At 42.9% G+C, this 22295-nt stretch overlaps 2 protein-coding genes across 2 annotated transcripts; both read right to left on the reverse strand.

Moving 5' to 3' along the window:
* Positions 4526 to 5412, reverse strand: LOC8060547. Its single transcript, XM_002466493.2, has one exon. The coding sequence runs from the start codon at positions 5209 to 5211 to the stop codon at positions 4879 to 4881; it is 333 nt and encodes a 110-aa protein (XP_002466538.1). The 5' UTR covers positions 5212 to 5412; the 3' UTR covers positions 4526 to 4878.
* On the reverse strand, positions 8872 to 21866 carry LOC8062272 (FIP1[V]-like protein). Its single transcript, XM_021454584.1, has 9 exons — positions 21051 to 21866; positions 19144 to 19373; positions 17696 to 17825; positions 17536 to 17604; positions 17313 to 17456; positions 16726 to 16827; positions 16333 to 16607; positions 13085 to 14726; positions 8872 to 10239 (listed from the first exon to the last, which is right to left on the reverse strand). The coding sequence occupies exons 1-9, from the start codon at positions 21762 to 21764 to the stop codon at positions 9679 to 9681; spliced, it is 3867 nt and encodes a 1288-aa protein (XP_021310259.1). The 5' UTR covers positions 21765 to 21866; the 3' UTR covers positions 8872 to 9678.

A 22295-nucleotide genomic window follows, 5' to 3' on the forward strand; every position in this document is an offset into this window, starting at 1 on the left:
CCAAAGCACTTAGGCAGCGCAAGAAGGTGTACCGCTCCACCTCACCTCAGCTACCTGCACAGCGCGTGCCTTCCTTCGTCTTCCTCCACTCGACGCACGCACGCACAGACAACACCGCCGCCACCTGGTTCTCGCTGCAAAAATTAGGGGGCCAGGGCTCCATTGCCGCCGAGGTTAGGTAGGGCGGCCCGACCCGCCACTACTTCTCTTGAACACCCGATTCCACTCCGCCGCCCGCCCGCCCGCCCGCCGGACCTGGAGGAACAAGGCGTTGCTTCCTTGCCAACATGGCGTCACCGGACGACCCGCAGGACTCCCTCCCATCTCCTTTCGCCCTTGTCGAGCTACCTAAATCCCTACATCGCCTTGATTCATTCCCCTCCCACACCCTACTGCCGCCACTCGCATTGCTACCACTCCCAAATTCAATTCCAACAAACACTTTGCATCTAGGTCTCTGTATTTTGCTTATTTTCAACGTATTTTAATGTGTATAGGAGATTTTGTATTGAGACCCCAGAAAAGTTTTTATTTTATTTTTCTCTTCCATCGTAACGGAGGCGGACATGGACGGGAGGCCGGAGGCGGACACGGACTGGAGGCCGGAGGCGGATAGATTATAGGGGGCAGACTCATAATTAAGTATTAGGGAAAGAAAAAGGAGTTTAAGTACCTAGCATTATACCAACATAAAAATAGTTTATATATATATATATAAATAGATACGAGAGAGAAAATCATAAAACTAGGTTGCTTCCTTTATAATAAGAGAAGAGATCTACATATCACGAGGTTAGAGTGGGTTTACAAGTAAAATGGGCACGGATATAAGTTTTCTATGCCCACAAGTTTTTACCCATTGGGTTCAACTACACATCCGTATTCACACTCGCGGGCACAAAGTTGTATCCATACTCTCATCCTACTGGATTTTTATCTGCGGACACGCGGGTAATCTGTACCCGTTGCCATCTTTAGTCTGAGTCGGGGGCGGAAGACGTCGTGAAAAAACCGAGGATTTGTTTAGAACAAGGTGTGACTTAGGGCACTCCAATGCTACAAACTACATGTAGTTTCCATATCGATTAATTTCTATAAACATTATGTATAGAAACTATGATTTCAATGGATAGTTTTTATATAATATTTTTTTATTTAATTATATTTATTCTCTCTCCATTCTTAACCAATCATATCACTTCATATCTTGGATCTCGTGTAGACATGGTTCCTAACTTAGACTTAGTTTCTATGATCTTTGCTCTTTTTTTAATAACTACATTGTCACATCAGCAAAATACTTAGATGACACTATAATTAATATCTATAGAAACTATGATAATTTATATATTAAAAATGTACTTATCAAATGAAAGTTACCTACTCTGAGTAGAGGCGGCTGGAAGTGTGGGGTAAAAAACGATAAGAATTTGTTCGGAGAATAGAAAACAAAGGAATAAAAAAACTAGAGGAATAGAATTGATGAGTGGCAAGACAGAGGAAAGAAAAAACACACAAAATAGCAAGGAAGAGGTGTTTAGAATACAAGAATTTATAATAAGGGAATCACAAAATATATGAGCGATAAAGGATTATTATTGTCTTCTAACGATAAAGGAAGAAGTGTTTTGGAATACAGGAACTTGATGTCTATATTTCTCCTGCATGTGGGACCATTGCCGCGCATAGACTCAAACCATGATGATTCATTGTTTTTTTATATGAGAAAATGATGGTTCATTGTCCAATACAGTTGCAGTCCACTCCCTCTTTTTTTGAAACTTTTTCTCTTTCTATTGCTAGCACAGATAAGCTCTACCCTTCTCTCTTCTCATTAGCACAAAATCAACAATGGAGAGTGAGCTGTTGTATACTTGTATTGGTCTTCGTGAAGTAAGAAAAACCATGAGAACCAACTGTGTGCTTTGTTCATGCAAGAGAGCTGTTTTATAGGAACGGAAATTGCAATTTCTTTATTCCAAATCGCAAACTGCAAAGCCTTTTTAAAGGAATAAATTCCTCTATGGCCTTGTTTAGTTCCCAAAAAATTTTGCAAAATTTTTTAGATTTTCTGTCACATCGAATTTTTAGACACATGCATGAAGTATTAAATATAAACGAAAAGAAAAACTAATTGCACAATTTGGTCGGAATTGACAAGACAAATCTTTTGAGCCTAGTTAGTCTATAATTGGACAATATTTTTCAAATACAAACAAAATTGCTACTATTCCTATTTTGTAAAAAAAAATTTAGAAGTAAACATAGGAATCCTTCAACTCAATCCAAACAGGACAAGTCGTGGACTCGCGGGTCTGTGGAACGGGGGCTTTTGGGATGAGGTCATCTCCGTGGCCCGCTCGCAGTTAGGACTCGGGTTGCTATGGGCCTTGATGATCTCGGAGCTGGCCTCTGGATGAGAGTTGGCGCAGAACTGTGTAAGAAACGGACCGTTGAAGAGTTCTGGCCTGCTGGGCTAATAATCGGTTCCGACGCTGACGTGGCAAACGAATAGTCAAATCCTCATGGGATTCTCGCTTCAATTGTGTATTAGAACGCCGTACGGCTCTGCCTTGGTGAATTGGGAGGGCCAGGATAATGTCGGCATCCTCTTTCCAGAACACATCGCCGATCAAGTCTTCATCCCACTGACCTGAATATGGGTCCACTAACTCGGCAACCTCTGTCAAGATATTGTGACCTCGAGGAGTAATCGGTCTTCTGGAGAAGTCCCTAGGGATCCACGGATTAGCCCAGATATTCAAGCCGACTCCATCCCCTACTCTCCAGATCAAACCTTCCTTCACAATTTTCAATCCTTCCAATATACTTCGCCATGAATAAGACATCCCCGCCTTTGGTTGGGCTAGGAGCACAGAAGTATCAGGGAAATACTTGGCTTTCAGGACTTTTGCACATAATGAATTCGGTTGCTGCAGCAAGCGCCAGCTTTGTTTCGCGAGCATAGCCAGATTGAAGGAGTGAATGTCTCTGAAACCTAGTCCACCCTCCTCCTTGGGTTTCAACATCTGCTCTTTGCTCAGCCAGTGAATTTTGTGCTTACCCTCCTGATGGTTCCACCAAAAGCGACATATCATAGCTCCGATTTGATCGCAAAGGGTTTTAGTTAGGTCGAAGCAGCCCATGGCAAAGGTAGGGATCGCCTGAGCCACAGCCTTTATCAGGATTTCCTTCCCTGCCCAAGACAAAAATTTCTCATTCCAGCCCTGCATACGCTTCCATATCCGATCCTTTAGATATGCAAATGTATTCGTCTTGGACTTGCCCACATGGACTGGTAATCCCAAGTACCTCTCATTCATAGTCTCCTTGGTCACTTGCAGCACATCACACACCAACTTCTTCTGAGCTAATTCTAGTGCTTGGCATTTTGATAAGCACGGAAGCTTTAGTGTGAAAAGCGCATATAAAGTAGCACGGGCAAGCCTGCTGAGATCAAGAGAGTGCAATGGACAACAAGGTTGCAGCAATGCTGGGCCTAATGGGGTGTGGAAGGAAATCTGGAAGTTGAACTGTCCAAACAAAGTCAAGCATTTTTTATGGCGTTTCACACATAATAGTCACCCACTCAGATGCAACCTGATCCGTCGTGGTATGAAAATCAGTACAAGATGTCCGGTTTGTAACCACCTAGGGGAAGATGGGGGACATCTTTTCTTCAAATGCAAGGCAGCTAAACAGCTCTGGTACTTGCTGGGGTTGGAGCCTGAGAGAAATCAGTTGATGCGGGTCCAATCAGCTATTGGAGCTATGGAGATAATCCTGAATGCCACAAAGCAGAAAAAGATGTTGATGATCATTGCTCTCTGGTTCACTTGGTCTGAAAGAAATGCAATTAGGGAGGAAGGCAAAAGGCGCTGTCCCCGACTTATTGCAAGAAGCGTCGAACAGTATGTGAAGGAGATGGGCATAGACACAGCAATGACCTCTCCCACTCGATGCAGCCAGCCGGGGCGGTGGGTTAAACCACCGGTGGAAGTGCTGAAACTCAATTGTGATGCTTCGTTTCTGCCTGAATCCAAGTCAGGTAGCTGGGGTGTCCTCATTAGAGATTGTGACGGCGATGTAGTGGTCGCAGGAAGAGGTAAAGTTAAGAATCTCCTCAGCCCATTCCATGCCGAGGTGATAGCTTGCCCGCAAGCAATTCAGCTGGCGATAGATTTGGGAATTGGGCGAATCATTGTCGAGACTGATGCTCAAGAGGTGGTGAAGGCCCTAACGTCATGCACATATGATGATTCAGTGGTAGGACACCTGATAGACGAGACAAAGTTCTTGCTTGCTTCAAATTTCCTTTCCTGGAAGTGTGTGTTCATTAGTTGTAATAGAGCCGCTCATGAGCTGACTGCTTTGGGTAATCTGTGTAATGAGGGTGAAGAGTTTATATCCAGCTCTGTGCCCGAAAACATTGCTGTTTTTGTTGCTAACGATTTGTTAGCTGAGTAATGAAAGAGATACCAGATTCAAAAAAAAAAAAAGAACGCCGTACGGCCATACTCACATGTAATGCAAGGGTTAATTGTTGTGTTGATTATGATTCCAGTCATCATAAACTTATACATGCAGGGTAATTGTCTTGGCACAATCTGAATCCAACACTTTGTCGTGCCAACTTGGTTCATCATCATGACTTATACAGCCTAAACTGTTGCGTCTGTCAAACAAGAGAGAATCTTAATTTATCTACATATACTACTAGCATAAGTCCGTTACTTGCTTCATCACGACAACGGTAGCTATCCAGTGAAAAGATTTGCACATATCAACAGAGACAAAACACAAAGAGTAAAGGATGTCGCTCCGATCCGGCGGCACGCGCGCACGCGTCTCTCCGTTCCTCCAGAGATGGATGGATGTTCACGAAGACCAGCAGCTGAGGCGCAGCGCCTCCTCGAACTTGCGTTCCAGCTCCTTATCAGCGTCGGCGGCCGCCGTCGCCGACGACTTGACCTCCTCGCGGGCGTCGCGCTCGTGCAGTGTCGCCGTCTTCCCCTCCGCCGGCACCGCCGCCTCCTCCGGCCGCCGCTGGAACAAAGGGAGTGAGAGCACGCTGCGCACGCTCATCCGGAAGCCGCCGCCAACTGCAGCCTCCTCCCTGCGCGGCGGCGACGCCCCCGCCCCCGCCTCCGTCGGCCTGTGGCTGTGGAGCTGGTGGTAGCTCAGGAACAGCATCGACGCGCTCGGGGCCATCGCTCCTCTGATGAGTCTCTGACTCGCTCGATACAAACGAGTTGCCGGTTCCGGGGCTGGCGTGTGCGGTGCGCCGAGAAATTTATAGGCGCGCGCGGATCGGATTGGAAGAAGCTGCGACTGCGATCCGCTTCGCCAAAACGAGGGCTTGATGGATGGATGTCATGACGATCGGTTACGGTGGGTGGTGTGCCGAGGTTTTGGGGGGCAAACCAGTGGGCTGTCTTGATTGTTGGCGGACGCTTTTGGAAACGGGAGCCTCAGCCCGTGTTGGTACGTGCCAACCCGTGGGAGGAGGGAGCCGAAGAAGACCGGGTGCGCAGGCAGGCAGGCGCCAGTTTTGCCGTCGTCACCGAACGTTAGCCGATACTTGACTGAGTTGCCGTATCGGTATCGCGATACTATCGGATACGTGGATACGGCATATGGTATCGGTGAAGTATCAAGAAAATAAGTAAATAAAAATAAATAAATAAAATCTCGATACTTTGCTGATACTGTCGATACTTCATAGGTTACTACCTCTTCCTCCGAAGGCCCCAGGGCGGCAGAAAATACCAAACATATGAGGTGTTGCTCCGGAAGCACCCGAACGGCGGCGAGGCCATGGACGACAAGGATGCGCGGCGTCGCTGGTACCAGTCGTTCCTTCGGAGCACCCTCACCGACTCCGGCGAGCCACGCCTCCTCCACTGCTACACATTCGACGTCAATGGCTTCAGCACCAAGAGGAGCTTCGTTCGTTCCAGACCGGCATTCTGAGTTTAAGTCATTTATTTGTTGGTGTGTTGGACATGTAAGCTAATTGTTGAGTGTGGGAAAATAAATCATTCGTTGGAAAATTAAAGTTTTTATTCTCCTTTTTGCGGTGCTTATTCGTTGGACTTATCTTGAGACTCTGCTTGCAGTTGGTTGTGTTGCTTTAAATCGGCATACCCCAGGAGAGGGCAACCTGTATCATTTATCTTTCTTGTAATCATACATTTTTCTCAGTGTACATGTGGTTCTGTATATCTGCGTTTTTCAGAATGTTCCTTTCATATTTGAAGTTTTGGTGTTCATGCATCATCCCACCATTTGCTTGAGCACATTTCAGGAAGAGTATCAAGTATAAGTTTTCTTATCAATTCAATAATCACATCACGATTTGTCTGGTGTCGGTAACGCCATTCACAGTTTCAAATTTATAGGCTCTGCTTGTCTGTCAGCAACCACAGCTTGGGTACAATGAGCACCGCAAGAGTTCAGGGAAGATTAGATTACCTTAATTCACAGGAGCCTGGTGATGCATCACAGGCTACTGCTATTGATATTGTGGAAGATTAGATTACCTTAATTCACAATGAGCACGCTGCCATCTGAAAAAAAAAAATTGGTTTGCCGTGGGCCGCCAGGAGTCCTGTGCCGGCGCGTGCTGGCACGTGATGATCCTCGCGGCCCCTCCGCCGTGGGTTGGCTTCAATCAGGCAGGCACGTTGCCCACACAAGCCACTGGAACACACGATGATTGGGTTGGAAGCCGTGAAGGAAAAGGACAAAGGAAAACGAAAGACGCGCCGGGTCACTGGCCCAAGTTGTGGAGGGTGGAGCGGGGCCGGGGAGGGCAGAGGTGCTCCGCCCCGCCCACGCCTGACGGCAGCACGGCCCGCAGCCACCAGCAGGTGTAGCCCCGGAGCCGGGAGCCGTCCGCCCGTCCCCGTCTGCGGAAGGCATCGGCACGCTCGCGGCGACATCTTGGCGGAGAAAAGTGACGGGGCGCCACCGCCAGTGCGGCTGGGCGCTCTCAGCTGCTGATTGGCTAATTAGGCAAGGCCTTGTTTAGATGCGAAAATTTTTTGGATTTCGTTACTATAGTATTTTCGTTTGTTTATGACTAATATTATCCAATCATAGACTACCTAGAATCAAGATTGGTCTCGCGATTTATAGCTAAACTGTGCAATTAGTTTTTATTTTCGTCTATATTTAATGCTTCATGTATGTGCCGCAAGATTCGATGTGACTGAAAATTTTGAAAACTTTTTGGTTTTTGGGGTGAACTAAACAAGACCCAAGTCTCAATGCATAGTTTCATGACATAGTTATCAAGACAATAAACTAGATAATCATGCTATATGAGTTTTATGGGGATAAAACTCATCTCTCAAACTTCTTCATTTAATGACCCTGCCAAGTCAACAATTTTTCTTATATGGCACCCTATTTAATGTTGCATGACACTCTCATAAAACATACATTGAAACTAACCTTAGATTACATTTATGATGATAGAAGAGGAGGGATGTATTATGCCAGAAATGCTTATGGATAAATTTTAAATGTTAAAAATAGTTACATTATTGATCGAGGGAGTAAATTTTACTAGTTACTCCCTCCGTCCACGATAGAACCCCTTACGGCCATAGAACCCACAAAGCCCCCTTGGCTCCTCCTACAAATTTTTGTCATGGATGCACTTTAAGAAGGGACTGAAGTTGTCTCAAGGTAGTAGAAGTCTCTTTAAATATTTTTCTAGATTCGTCACTCCTTGTGGCGTGTTGTTTAGAGAAGCAAAGTTTCTGATCTCTATGATATTTATTTTGAGTTGATATTGTCATGTGCCACGCTCTAGCAATAGATGTGCACACAAGCTTGCTCGAATTGGGTTAAATTGGGACCCAGATCGTTCACATATTTGGATTGATTCCCTACTAGAGTTTCTCCGAGAGCTGGTATCTCATGATGTAAATAATCTTCTCAGATATAATAAAATACAAACTTATTTAAAAAAGAATAAGAAGAGTTAAGTTGCTAGCTCGAGAACCTTGCAGCAGAGGCTTACATTTCTCCCCCTACATACTAGTCGTCCCTACGAAAGGCATCGGCTCTCTCCACCACAAGCTCACCGGTGCCATAGCCGCCGCCGCCACCCTCTCCACTGTGTGCGCTCGCGACCTCCTACATGCTTTGCCAACTTTGTTGTCCTAGGCCTTGTTTAGTTTCTTATAAATTTTATAAAAAATTTTAGATTCCTCGTCACAACGAATACATGTGCATGAAACATTAAATATAGATTAAAAAATAACTAATTATACAGTTTATATGTAATTTGTGAGACGATCTTTTGAGCCTAGTTAGTCCATGATTAGACAATATTTATCAAATACAAATGAAATGCTACCGTGTCTATTTTGTAAAAAAAAAATACAACTAAACAAAGCGTTCACTAGCTCGAGGGTTTGTGTCCCAGTTCACTAGCTCGAGGATTTGGGCGGCGAATACGAACGTCTTACGTATGGACCATCGGGATGTGGCTAGCTGGCTGTGTTATGTCGATTGCCAAAGTTTCTGTGAGCTCCGTGTATACGAACACATGATTTATACAGTACATGATGTGAAGCCAAAGATTCTGTGAGCTGCTTGTATACGAACAGCATGATTTGTACTCTGCTGATCTGAAAAGTCATGTTTAAAAATACTATTCACTGATTTATTATGAGAGAAATATTGTTGGCTGCCTAAGAAAACACAGTTTATAAGACAAATGAACACATGATTGATATACACGAACCTCACTTTTCTGGTGGCGGGATCAGGATGCCGCGCCACATATCACAACTCGTGGGCGCGTGGGTACCTTCCCAAACAGTACAGATATAGCAAGCAAGTAATCTGAGATGCTAAATTTCAATGAATTTAGATAGTGCCATTCAAAACTCTATATGATTAGCACAATTCTACATCAACCAGTTACATACATCGCAAATCTACAATAAGCAAACAACCATGTCCTTTTTACCTAGCACTGCCTACAGGTATGTATATTGCTCGATCCAAAATGTCCAGTGCACCGTGCAGCTCTACAGTAGTCTACCTTATTACTTCATCGCACGACAGTCAAATGTTTATCAGAATCTGAATGTACATGACTAATATAGTATTAAGCATACAAATTAGTGAACATATATCAGTTCTGAAATCTATAGCCCTTGATTTCTATAACCTATTGCTCCCTAAAACAGCATCACATGCCAAACATTCAACCACCACAGCTTGCAAGCATCTCCCACCAGCACAAGATTGTTACAAGACCCGGTGCTTCCAGACCACCTGCACTTCAAACAAAAGAACCTTGCAGCAGGGGCACTCCAGCTTCTTCAAAATGTAGCTCGTGCCGAACCCAGATATTCAACTGGGCTCCGAGGCCACTGCTCATAACAGCCTCGGAACTATCCGGAGTAAAGTGGCACCTGTGCCACAAAGGTCACCGGAGTCCGGAATCATAGTGGGAAAATGGATGGGGTTTTAGTACAGTATCCAGTTCCCAGTCACAAAACAACTAAGCTTACACGTACAGGTATAAGTTAAACAGTAAAACCATACATCAATTCAACTTTCAACTGTAAGAGGAAAAAACATGGCGAAGTGCAAGCATCTGCCATGAAATCTGCTGAAATTTCTTAAAGTGGAAATGTTGTTCCAGTTCAACTAACTCCCAGTCCATCTCCTCTTGCGAGCTGGCCGCTCTGGCTTCACTTCCATATCAACAGCAGCAGATTCATTTTGGGGAGGCTGCACTTCGGTATCCACCTTTTTGCTTTGAGGTGCATCCTTCTCGCCAGGCATGGGAAGTTTGAAACGCTCACTTCGTCTCTTGAGCCTCTCGACTGTGTCTAGATGTCGGTCACGTTCTTCAGTCATCTTATCAGATGTCTGCCCAGTATCGACATTACTATTGATGTCTGAGTTGCCAACTGCAGCAGAAACTTCAGATTTACCAACCTCGTCGGCTTCAGCATCAGCTTTGATGGTTGGAAATGTCTGTGTGCTATCATCATCGATATTACTATATTCTATCTCTTTGTGGCTTGTCCATCGCTCCAACTTAGAACGACCCCTTCTAGAATCCTCATGGTTTTCATCATCTGATATGGCGTCTTCTTCCACTTGATTCAGTAATGAATTATCTGGTTGAGGATTCTGGCTCTTCTTTGATAATGTTGCATGACCTCTACTACTCTCTTGTTCATTCACTTCTTTTGTTTCAACCTATATGCAGAATTATTGCAACTGTTGAGGGAGAAATATAACCAAAAGAGAATTCTCCAAAAGTATATTAAACACCCCTCCCCCCCCCCCCCCCCCAAAAAAAAAAAAGGACTGTCATTCCAAATTGTAAGTCGTTTCAGCTTTTCTAGGAACATAGCTGTTGCTATGCATCTGGATATACACTATGTCTAAGCTATGTATCTAGAAAAGCCAGAACAACCTTAATTTGGAATGGAGTAGTAAATCTACCTCTACACATCAGCTATACCAGAGTTGTGTGCAGATGGTAGTTGCTCACCACATATAAATCCCAAGGATCACGCCCACTACTGTACAAAAAAGGACTATTGCGCTAACTACAACAAAACCAGAGCTATGAAGGGAACTTAATACGAATTTTAACCATGTGATATATGTATGTTATGTACTCTCTCCATTCCAAATTATAAGACGCTTTGGCTTTTCTAGATACATTGCTTTTACTATGTATCTAGACATAGTATATATCTAAGTGCATAGCAAAAGCTATGTAATTAGAAAAGCCAAAAAGGTCTTATAATTTGAAGAGGAGGGAGTACTTAAGAAATCCAGGAATATTTCATAGTTATACAACAGATCATGATATAGTCTGCGCTTTTAAGGTATACATTAAATACATGCATGCTGGCTCAGTTTGCACCTTAGTATTAGCAGCTCAGTTTAAATATTTGTATCCATGTTCTGCCTTTGCAACAAATTCAACTGCATTATAAGCAAACATGGGGACAGATACAGTCAACAGGTTTGTTTAGATTGCCTGATGGAAAAAAGAGGGAACTAACATTCCAAAAGTATACGGACAAACAATAGAACACACAGGTTTACTGTGCACATAGTTTGCCGAACCCACAGGGGTAAAATCTCCAAAAAGCCACTAAAAATCATGAGACAATAATGTGTGCCTATGTGCTCCTTCCTACAAGATGTTCATCTACAATGATTCTATCTTTTGTCATGTCCAAAAACGACTCCTCCCATCTGCTGACCATTGCAACACTGTAATTTATGGCCACTTCTACTAGAAGCATGGATACTAGTTCATTCCTGTATCTACTAAGTGGTCCCCTTTTTACACCATTTTCTAGGTGAAGTGCAAAAGTAGTCCTTCCAAGTTACGTCTAAATTTTGCGCACATCACCTGATTCATCAATTATTTAACAGAATCATACATAATCCATAGCAAATGAGCAGGGAAAAGTGCACATTACACCAAAGCTATCTTGTGAAGCCTAATGGTGTTTTTTTTAATTGACAATAGTCTCAAATGGTGCAAGCCCTGGGAAGCCGTAGAAATGACATAAACTAGAGAATCTACTAATCTGATGGGTAAAAGACCATAAGACAGACGTTCTATTGGGTTCATATGTAGAAGAGTTAAGCTGCGACTGCAAGCCTGTGACAAAAACTAGTGTTTCAATAAAAAGGAATTATGTTTGCCCATACCTTACTCAAGATGCAATGGTATACTGACTACAACATGCACACAGAACCCGTGTGACAGCCTGACAGGTTCTATTTACATTTGACTGGTTATGGCTTGTTTTGCAGCAGTATGGCTGGTTGACAATACCAGCTTTCCATACAGGGTGAAAGAGAGATTGATGCAATGCAACTCATAAGTTACGCAGCTTAATTTGCCACAGCAAATATAGCCTCTTTATGTGAGGTACCTTAATGTGGCAAAGCATGCACACTCAAGTTCACAAATGTAACAAACAAGCAAGCCCATGAACTGGTCCGCCTTGGTGAGCATATGCATGTCCAAATACTGTAACAGCTGTTAGTCTGTTACTCAACCTCAAAGTGATGCATATATTATCATATTAAATTTGCTTTCAAATGACCTTACGGGATGGAACCCTAAAAAAACTAGTCTGTGGAGTTATACATTTTAAAGGAGTTCTATTTTAGTATTGTACAAATTACTTGCTTTAGGTGAGCTTACCTGGTTGCAAATTAATGTATTTGTCGCTATTTGCGTGCCTGTCCCGTGCTGTTATGTTAGTAACTTGAACCCTTTGGTAGAACCAATAGATGTTATGGTGACCTTATTTTACATGGAGTCTTCAAGGTTAAATAATGAATGATGCATACAATACTTCAGGTCACCACATACCTACCACTCTACTGGCAGTATTTCTTGCTTCAAATTAATTCAATATAAAAAGTTATCATGCGAAGCATAGGCAACATACTACACAAGTGTCACTATTTTGTTGTTAAAGCTAAAAAAGATATATATTGAGATGTGTTGCAACGCACGGTCACTGTAGTACTAATACGAATTGTACAACATATCTAAGTACTCACTCGCTAAGTGCATTTACAAGAAAATTGGATGCTAACATATCGGGACATTTGACCTCCATTTTACCACAAAAATGCAAACAATTGAAACTATGACCTGATAACTGAAAAGACACCAGCATATCAGCACTCACGTATGCTGTAATTTACAAGAAAATTGGATACTAACATATCGGGACATTTGACCTCCATTTTACCACAAAAATGCAAACAATTGAAACTATGACCTGATAACTGAAAAGACACCAACATATCAGCACTCACATATGCTGTAAACAGTCGCCATGAGGATCTGTAGACATACCCCACCCCCACCCACCCACCCCCCCCCCCCAATGAGCATCAAGAATACATAAATATTACAATATATACTTTTCACCTAACAATCATACAAAGCAAAATCCAGTTTATCTATTCTTTTTATATTTCCACGACAGCCCGAATTTATCATGGCCAATTGGCCATGCATTAAGGAGCCACTTTCCAAATAATTTCATACCTTCCCACTGCGATGGCTTTCATGGTCTTCACGTCTCCTTTTGCTCGATCTGTGATCATGCTCACCAAGCTCAGAACCTCTGCCCTTTCTTGTGCTATCCCTATGCCTATCTCTACCAGCATGGCGAGCGTCAGAACTGCCAGATAGACGATTATTGTTTTGTTTTTCTTGCCTGGAGTTCCTCTCAATGTTTGAATTGTCATCACGTGGATGTACATCAGAACGCCCTTTATTCTGCACATTGTTTTCTTCCACACCCTGACCTCTCCTCGAAGGTTCATTTTGCCTGGTACGCTCTTGAGTGTCTTTGCTCAATACTGAAGATCTTGGTTCATCCTTCTTCCTACCACCACTGACTAACTTATCATCCATCATCCGACTACCTCGACCGGTTCCTCTTCCTTCTTCCTTCTGAAGGGTTAATGCATTTTCATGCTTGGGCCTCTGTCTATCCTCCCTTTCTCTCTGTCTCCAGTTGTCATCCTTCTGTTTGGCGTGATAACGATCATCAGCCTTCTCCCGCAGTCTACCACTATCATCTCGTCTTTTCTGATCAATTCCATCATCCCTCTCTTTTTTTCTCCTGTTATTATCATCCCTTGCTCTATAACCGTGTGCCACGACCATGTCTTCATTTTCAGGCTTCAACCTCCTCAAGTTCTCATCATCCTTATTTCTCTTTATATGAGAATCGTCACTTTCACGGCGATTCAAAACCACATCACCACGCTCTCTTTGTCGAGAGCCTCTCCAGTCGCCATCATCCAAACGCTTCCGTGAATGATCTTCATCTCTATCATTCCTATCAATGGGCCTCACCTTATTTCTATGCCTTGCACCACCTTCAACATTGTACTCTAGCCTCAAATCTTCCTCTTTTGCACGTCGGTTGTGAACACCATCATCTCTCCTTGGCCAAATTTCTGTCTCTCTTACCCTATCATAACTCCTACCCCGCATGTCAACCCGATCTCTGTTTGCATAAGATTGGTGGACATCTTCCCTGCCTCTGGAGGGTAAATGTGATCTTTCCAAATCTGATTTTACATCACGTGAGTACTCATCTTTTCGGCGGAGGTTGCGTTCTTCCGCGTCATGATGCCTTCTTACATTATTTACTCTCCTTGATTGCCTATCTTGAAGAACTTCTTCACCAGATTCAAGGCGTTTCTGCTGATCTTTGCTGCTACCAGACCTCCCTTTACTATTTTCACTAGCCCTCAATTCATCAGCTTCACTGCTATTGTGTCCAGTAGGTTGTTCAACCACAGATATATGTTTGTGCTTTTTATCAGAGTGAACCAGGCTATCATCCTCATTTGCATCACTAGGCGTGTTGGGGTCTGAGGTAGCATCATCACCATCCACTTCAACACTACCAACCAATGCGAGCTTATCATCATCATCATCATCACCACCACCACCACCACCATCAAAATGATCTTCTGTACTCAGTTTATCTGCCACGTCATCATTAGCAGCAAGTGACCCTTCTGAGTCACCCTTATTTTCTGAGCCCTCAACAAGGTTCTCTTTCCGGGAATCATGGTGTCTCTTTGAAGATGACTGACGAGGTATTACTTCGTTGGAGCTTTCAGTTTCTCGAATAGAGTTCTGACCCAGTGAGCTTCCTTTCAATGACCTTAAGATAAATAATTTGGGCAAGTGTTAGAAATATAACTTCAACAAAAATGGGAGGATTTAGGCACGAATACTGTTTAAGAGATACTAAAGCAAATGGAGCAATGAAAACATAAGACAAATACAGAAGAAAGAAACAGAGACATCCCCCTCCCTCCCTTTGAAAATTATTAGAAAACATATGTATTTTTAATTTTTTTACAGCATAATGTATGATGTCAGCTATGACCCTGCAAATTTTGAACCTCAAATTAAAATCCAATCCGAACCTAAATCCAAATGTTATGAGGATAGGCGTATAAGAAAATTCTAATTAGGGATTAGATTGGAAAGCAGCTATTGAAGTGCCTGAACCATGACTAGGGGCTCTTGGTGGGTTTCAACTCTAGCCTACCCCAACTTGCTTGCGACTGAAAGGCTATGTTGTTGATGTTGTTGTTCTGGATTGGTTTGGACAATTTCAAATAGTTTAGGGGAGTTAAAGTGAGTCAAAATTTTGAGGGTCAAGCTAGCAAAGTGAATTATTCATGGTAGTAAAATAGACTATTCCCATTTTCCTTTCAATATTTTTCCTTAAAGAACATCAACTATTTAGTGTTTACTTGTCACTAATTAAAGAAGACCACTATTTTCCCCACTTTTCATTACTTATAAAAGGCCATAACATCTAACGGAAGAACATTTTGTATAAGACTATCAGTAGAAAAGGTTTGTACGTTTGTTCATAAATTTATTAACTTACGCCATCTTCTGAAGAAGAAATCTGTGTGTAGATTCTTGTGCAACAGCATATGTACTATGTTGTATCCCATGTATGACTGAAAATCAGGAGATTTTACAACTGCATTGTCTATATGGAATAAAAAATACTGAAAATTTTGTGATGTAGGGGGGCATTGGAGGGAGGTGGATGGTGATAGCATAGGGCATAGTTGTGGGGTGGGCGTGGCCCTGGACCTCGATGGCGTGACAGCAGAGCCATGGTCAGCTCATCACCCTCGAGGCAGGAACAGAGTAGGAGATAGGATAAATTGGAGTTAAATCTTTGCCTACACCATCCATAGGTTTATATAGGACACTGATGACATCTCCTGATCAATCTCCCAAGGTTCCTAACAAGCTAATCAATCCTAGTAAACCAAATCTCCTAAAGCCAACCCAACAGGCTAAACATGCAAACCCACTAACTAATCTGCAAATAGGCCTGGTTTGATCCTTGCGCTGCTGCACATCCATGTTGTGCATGCATCTCGAACTTGAATCACCACATGACACAATTAAGAAGGTTCTTTCAGGTCCAAATTTTAGTTGCCCAAATCAGTTCGCTCTTTTGGCTTCAGATGTTTCAGCTGTAGCCATAACCGCTGTCCTACCCCCAATAACTTTGAGCCCAGCTACGCTCCCAAACAGAGCAGCAATGTTACAGCAGGCAGCACAATTGATTGGTTTGTTTAAATATGATAAGCGTAAAATGAGAATCTATGAGTAAGATGAGCAGTGTGTGCAACGACCTCATCAAGGAAATAACACCAACAGATAAGAGTCATAAAAACATGAACCAAATATTTTTGTGATATCCTATTGCATATTTCAACAGTACGGCATACCTTGATCCACGAGGAGAACCTCTTGTTTTGTAGCTGGGAGGGGAATGAGCATTGACATCCGTGGATAACATATCACTTTCAGATGAAACTGGTAGCTGTCTCTTATGTTCTGTCTTTATCACCGAATTTGAGTTATAGCCAGAATTATTAATCTTATCCGATGGATACGACTTTCCCTCCTCAACATCATGGACTCCTTTATTACCTCCTTGAGAATCCTTTTCAGTTTGGTCCACTGTCTCATCATCCATTGAATCACGGCCCTGGCACACAATCTAAAAGGCAAGGAAATGTTAAGAGTGCCTGATGATTAACTAACATGGAATCCAAACAGCATAACATGTTTCCACACGGAACAGATAAAACATGGATCTGATCATGAAAACATTTTACCTCAATAACAGAATCTGATTCACGCATTCGATGTGGGCGTGAATCAACAGATGGAAACCGGTCTGTATAATTAGTTTCAACTTGTATAGGTCTCCCTGTCATCTGAAAAAGCAAACTCACATCACTACATAATGCAAATATGTTGGCACAGAATAATGAAGATTGAAGAAAAATAAACAGCATGCATCCAAAACTACAAGAAAAATACTCCGAGGACCAAACATTAACACCCGCACGTGTCCAAGCCTCCAAGCGAAGAAAACGCTATGGAATATGTATTGATTTTGTAGGATCAAACCCGTGTACTAGTAGTTAAACAGGAAAACAACACATAGATGGATGGTTGTTAATGGTATAAATTCGTGTTTGCTCTGTTGCCGATAACTATAAAAAAAAACTCTTTATAGATTGTGGGGGAACACCAATATGTGGCATACAGACAACATGATACGTCAATAATCTTAAGTAATGGTCTATCTTACGCCCATAATAAGCCCATAATATGAGAAACCATACAACGACAAAACAGATTCAAAAGCAAACATGAATCAGGTGTAAGATTCTAGAGATGGAGGCAAACTCAATACCACTGGTGTCCGCACGTTTGCCGGACCTCTTCCTTGGGCACTAAAATCTGTATGGCTGTTATCCGTTTTATTGCGACTGTCAGCAGAGATGTCTGGATGACCAGTCACAGCCGCTAGCTCCGGTGGCAAATCTGGGTCATAATCCTGGATGCAGATAAAAAATTATTCATCATCACTACAGATAGAGCAGGATATTGTTTTCCATAATGGGATCGTAATAAACCTGTTCGGAACGGCCACTTTCGTACACCCGTATTCTAGATTGCATTGTGGATTCTAGTCGAAGTTGGTCCTGGCGATAAAAGAATTCTTGTTTAATTGATTGTTTATATAAAGTAACCAAACAAACTATACGCGCTACCAAATGTAAGAAATGGACTCACCAGCTGCTTGCAAAAATCTTTCCACTTCTCTTCATCAAGGCCAAAGTTAAAAAAGTCTGAAATATCAGCACCAGGGAATTTCCATGGCTTCTCCTCAAATGCGGTTTCCACGTCAATATCAAATATTGTCCTAATTCAAATAATAATCAGTCTTTACTGTAAATTAATATTGAATGAGCACAAACTACAACCGCCCATACTACATGCTCTAGAATCTAAAGTGCATTTCTAATCCAGCAAGCACATCCCCATCATCCAGTGCTCACTGATAAGAATATGTAGTGGTTTTATTTAGCATCTGTACATGATTGCTTAAGCTTAAATATACAGTATACAAGTTATAGATGCTTCTTATTTACACAGTAACCGGGTAAGTATGATGCATGTATCTCTCTTCTTCTCTAGTTTAGTGTGGTACAAAATATGATTGAACAGGGTTGGAAACTTCTACAGCAAAATCTCTCTTCTGACTCAAATAAATTATCATGGCCATAGGACACGTTGTGAGACACAGGTTGATACAGGGATAAATATCAGTGTGGAATGGATATTGCACTCTGTGTCCTGAACTGAAATAATATGATAGGAAATCTAAATCTCTCGTAAGAAGTAAAAATTCTCCACTTCATGTATTCTTGCCACATGTGCTATTGGTCCAAAAAAATGCAAATTCTTGCATTCCTCATTTATCCAAAGTGTCATTTGAGTGTACCTGGTCAATGACAGGCACAAAAAGGTACATCATTTGCCCCCCCCCCCCCCCCCCCCATGAAAATATAAATCTTTCGGGCAATTCTCCTTGGAACAAACCCATTTCTACAATTATACTCTCTCTAAACCAAATTGTAAATCGTTTTGACTTTTCTACGTACAATAGCTTTTCTAGGTAAAAGCCAACAACTTACAATTTGGACAGAGAGTACAAGTTTTCCCAGCACAAGAGATACTGTTCATGTGTGATAGCTTTCAAATAACCACCATAATGTTTGATGAACAAATTAATCCAAGTTCAAAAACGTCGCTCTCCAACCAAAATAGTTCCAGCTCGTCACTCCTCAAGGTTCTTTGACATATATCAGCAGACACTGCTACAAACTATACCATATAATATGGCAGTCACAATAAGCGTATACGATAATAACAATGATTGTAATGTAGTCATTAATAACTGCATATGCTCCATGCTAGTCTGCACAGGGCGCACTTTCCAGCTCATGGAAGACTTGGATCCAACAGCAATTATAACCTCAACCATGTGGTTGGTTGTACAACCCTCACGCAAGTGTTTCTATGCTGCCTGTTATGGACTTAGCCATACAGTAGAATTTTGTAGCAACTACTTCCTAAGTATTATTAAAGATATATGCAAGGGCAAAACAACTGAAAGTAAATGGTATACTGTACTCCAAACTCTGATGTATATTAATTGCAGGTAGCAGTTAACTTACTTGTGAGGTGGAAGTGCAAAATCTAGTCCACCAAAACCGCGCCCTGAACCACCCCATGGAGTAATTCCATAGCCTGAATGAAAACTTTTATTCATGCCTCGACCAGCAGCAGGCCGCCAGTCGCCTCTACCACGACCAGAGAAAGGGCCTGAAGGCCCAGGAGGGCGGAACTGACCAGGACCACCAGGTACCCCACCTACTGAAGCACCAGGAGCGCCAGGGCGTACATACTGCAACAAGAAGAAATAATCAACAAGGTGAACATAACCTTACAACGAAAAGTATAGCAACAAAGCCTTTTGGGCCAAGCAAGTTGGGGCGGGCCAAAAAGTACAGCGAAGAAAATGGAAGAACAGTTATTGGCAGCAATTCAACAGAAAGAACATGACAAATTATTAGGGTGAACAGTTCTTGCATTAGCAAACAATGTTCAAATAGATAATCATCATCAGTTTGCCGAACAAGCAAGTAATGGGAATAGCTTCTCAATGAAACAAACTGACTGCTATGTCAATATTAAACTGACACTTCTGTGCACATACACTGTTTGTTTTCCAGGCATAAGAGATATTGTAGTTTCAAGAAAACTACAAGAAAATAATAAATTGGGACTGTTATCTTAAATATTTCCAATATCATACACATCTTGTAGGGGAAAAAACAACTTTCCTTCCAAAAAGCAAAGAAAAATGAAGTTCATGCAAATTGTCTTAGAAAGCTCAACCATAAAATTAAGATATTATCCAGACATGCGTACATCATAAACTTTTATTAACCCTATTGGAGCTTGATATGAGCATGAGTAGTCATGCAACAATCCACACAAAACAAAATTCCCAGAATAAAATGATGGTGACAGATTAGCAAAAAGTGCACCATCTCAGCTCCTTGGAACAAAAGGCTACACCAACTTGCTTTGCGGATTTTGTTTCAAAACTAGCCTACCCCGACCTTCTTGGGACATGTGGCTTGTTGTTGTTGTTGCTTTTATGTTAGTTACAGCTACTTCTAAATCATTTAGCTCTACTTGCGTGTATATGGCATATACAACCTCCCTCGAATGACCAGGTTGTCTATAAGGCTAAGTATAGTTCATCAGGTTGCACCAGTTGTAAGTAAGCAGGGCCGCATTTCCATCGGTAGAAGGGAAATGGAAACATATCCATCAGCAGCAAATTGTCAATTTGAGATCAACACTCACAACCAACTCAGCTACCAAATTCTAAACCTGCCATCATGGAGACTAACTTGGGCACATATAGCATTGTAGCATTATAACTCAGTATACACAGCCAAATAGCTATTTTTTTGGAAGACAGCTGAAGCTTTGGATTGATGGCAACTTAGCAAGGATTGTAATGCACTTCGAGCTGGACAATATCAACTACCCTGTGCCCCTATCTCTTATTAGACCGCAACGGATATTAGTGAATTGGACCAGCTGGCAGCTGCACACCTTTGTACAGGTGAAATGGTGGCATCAATGCATCATTCTTCAAAACGGTCAGCTTTGTACAGATCACATCTGCATCTGTAGACTGAAATTCCATTACTGACATGCGACATAAAACCAATCAGCCTCAATATTACCATCATGCCAGCATGGAGATAACCCGTTTCAAGGGCTGAACGTTTGAAAATGCTATATGGAGGCATCCAATAGAAAATGCAATGTCATTGAATTTTTCTTCCTTTCTTCCTTTATAGACCATGCTAATAATGCATTTACAGTTACATTGTGGAATGGTACGCAAAGGATTGTAAAAAGAAACTAAACTTGACAAGAAATTTCCACAAAGTAACACAGTACAACATAAAGGATAGTGAGTTGCAACCAGGTTTACGCCGTCTCCCTCTGCAGGGGTGGCCAGAGCGCATCGTACGGCTTCTTGGCCCAAATAACTGACCTTGAACATGGAATGGTGCTGCTGATGAAACCCAGGGCCGCCGCCACTGTACCCGATCCTTCCGCCCGGTGCCGCCACCGTCTTACCAGGCTCACCTCCATCCTTTCGCTCTCCTTCTGCCCCTGCCGCTGCTGGGTCCTCTCCCCAATCCTGCTCCTCCATCCCGGTGATGTGTGGTCCGTCGGCGACGATGACGAGGTCCTCACCGTCTTCGTCGTCTCCTTCGTCCTCCCCGAGCCCACGGCGGCCATCGGTCTCGTTGAGCACGATCTGGATGTCGTCCTCGCTATCGCTGTCCCATTCGTCGCTACCGGCCGCACCAGCTGCCGCCGACGACGAGAGCCCAGGGATGGCCGGCCCGGAATCGCCCGCACCACCCCCCATAAGCGGATCGAGATCATCCGCTGCGGCGGGCCGCTTCGCGGGCGCAGCAACCTCATGCTTCGCTGGCGGCGCGGGCTCGCCTCCATCGTCGTCCTCGTCGGCCCAGTCGCCGGTCGGGTCGACCCCGGGTATGGGGTCGCTCCCTCCTAGGAGCCAGTCGTCGTCTTCCTCCACCGCCGCCGCCGCCACGGGGGTAGGATTAGGGTTTGGAGGCGGGCGGGGTAGGGTTTCGACTGGAACAGAGTTGGATAACGCGGAGGTGGATGCGGGGGTCTGAGTGGGGATGAGTATGTCGGTGTAGAGGTCGCCGAACTCGTCGTCTTCCTCCATCGCGGCGCGGCGGCGGGATCCGGAGAGGTGGAGGATGAAGGCGGCGGCGGCGGGATGGTGCGAGGAAGAGGAGGCCCGACTGCCCGAGTCGTGGAGTTTGCTTCGGGGCTGCTTATTTAGGCCCGTGTGGCAGGACAAATTTCAATATTGACCCTCACCATCACGTCAGCCTCTCTATATTTAGCATTTAATTAACACGTTTTTAAAAAATTATTAAGGTCTTGTTTAGTTCCAGAAAAAAAAATTGTCACATCGAATATGTCGAAAGGATATCGAAAGAAATTTTTAAATACTAATAAAAACAAATTACGTAGCTCACTAAAAACTACGAGATCAATTTCTTAAGCCTAATTAATTCATTATTAGCACATGTGTGTAGCAATTATGACTAATTATGGACTAATTATTAGATGGGGACTAAACAGGGTCTAACCACAAGAATACCGACTCTTTCGATTTAAGATATTTCTTCTATTTTTTATTTTCAGTTAATATAAATATACCCTCCTCTTAACTTAGATTATAGTATAG

The sequence above is a fragment of the Sorghum bicolor genome, chromosome 1 (assembly GCF_000003195.3).
Source record: "Sorghum bicolor cultivar BTx623 chromosome 1, Sorghum_bicolor_NCBIv3, whole genome shotgun sequence".
NCBI lineage: Eukaryota > Viridiplantae > Streptophyta > Magnoliopsida > Poales > Poaceae > Sorghum > Sorghum bicolor.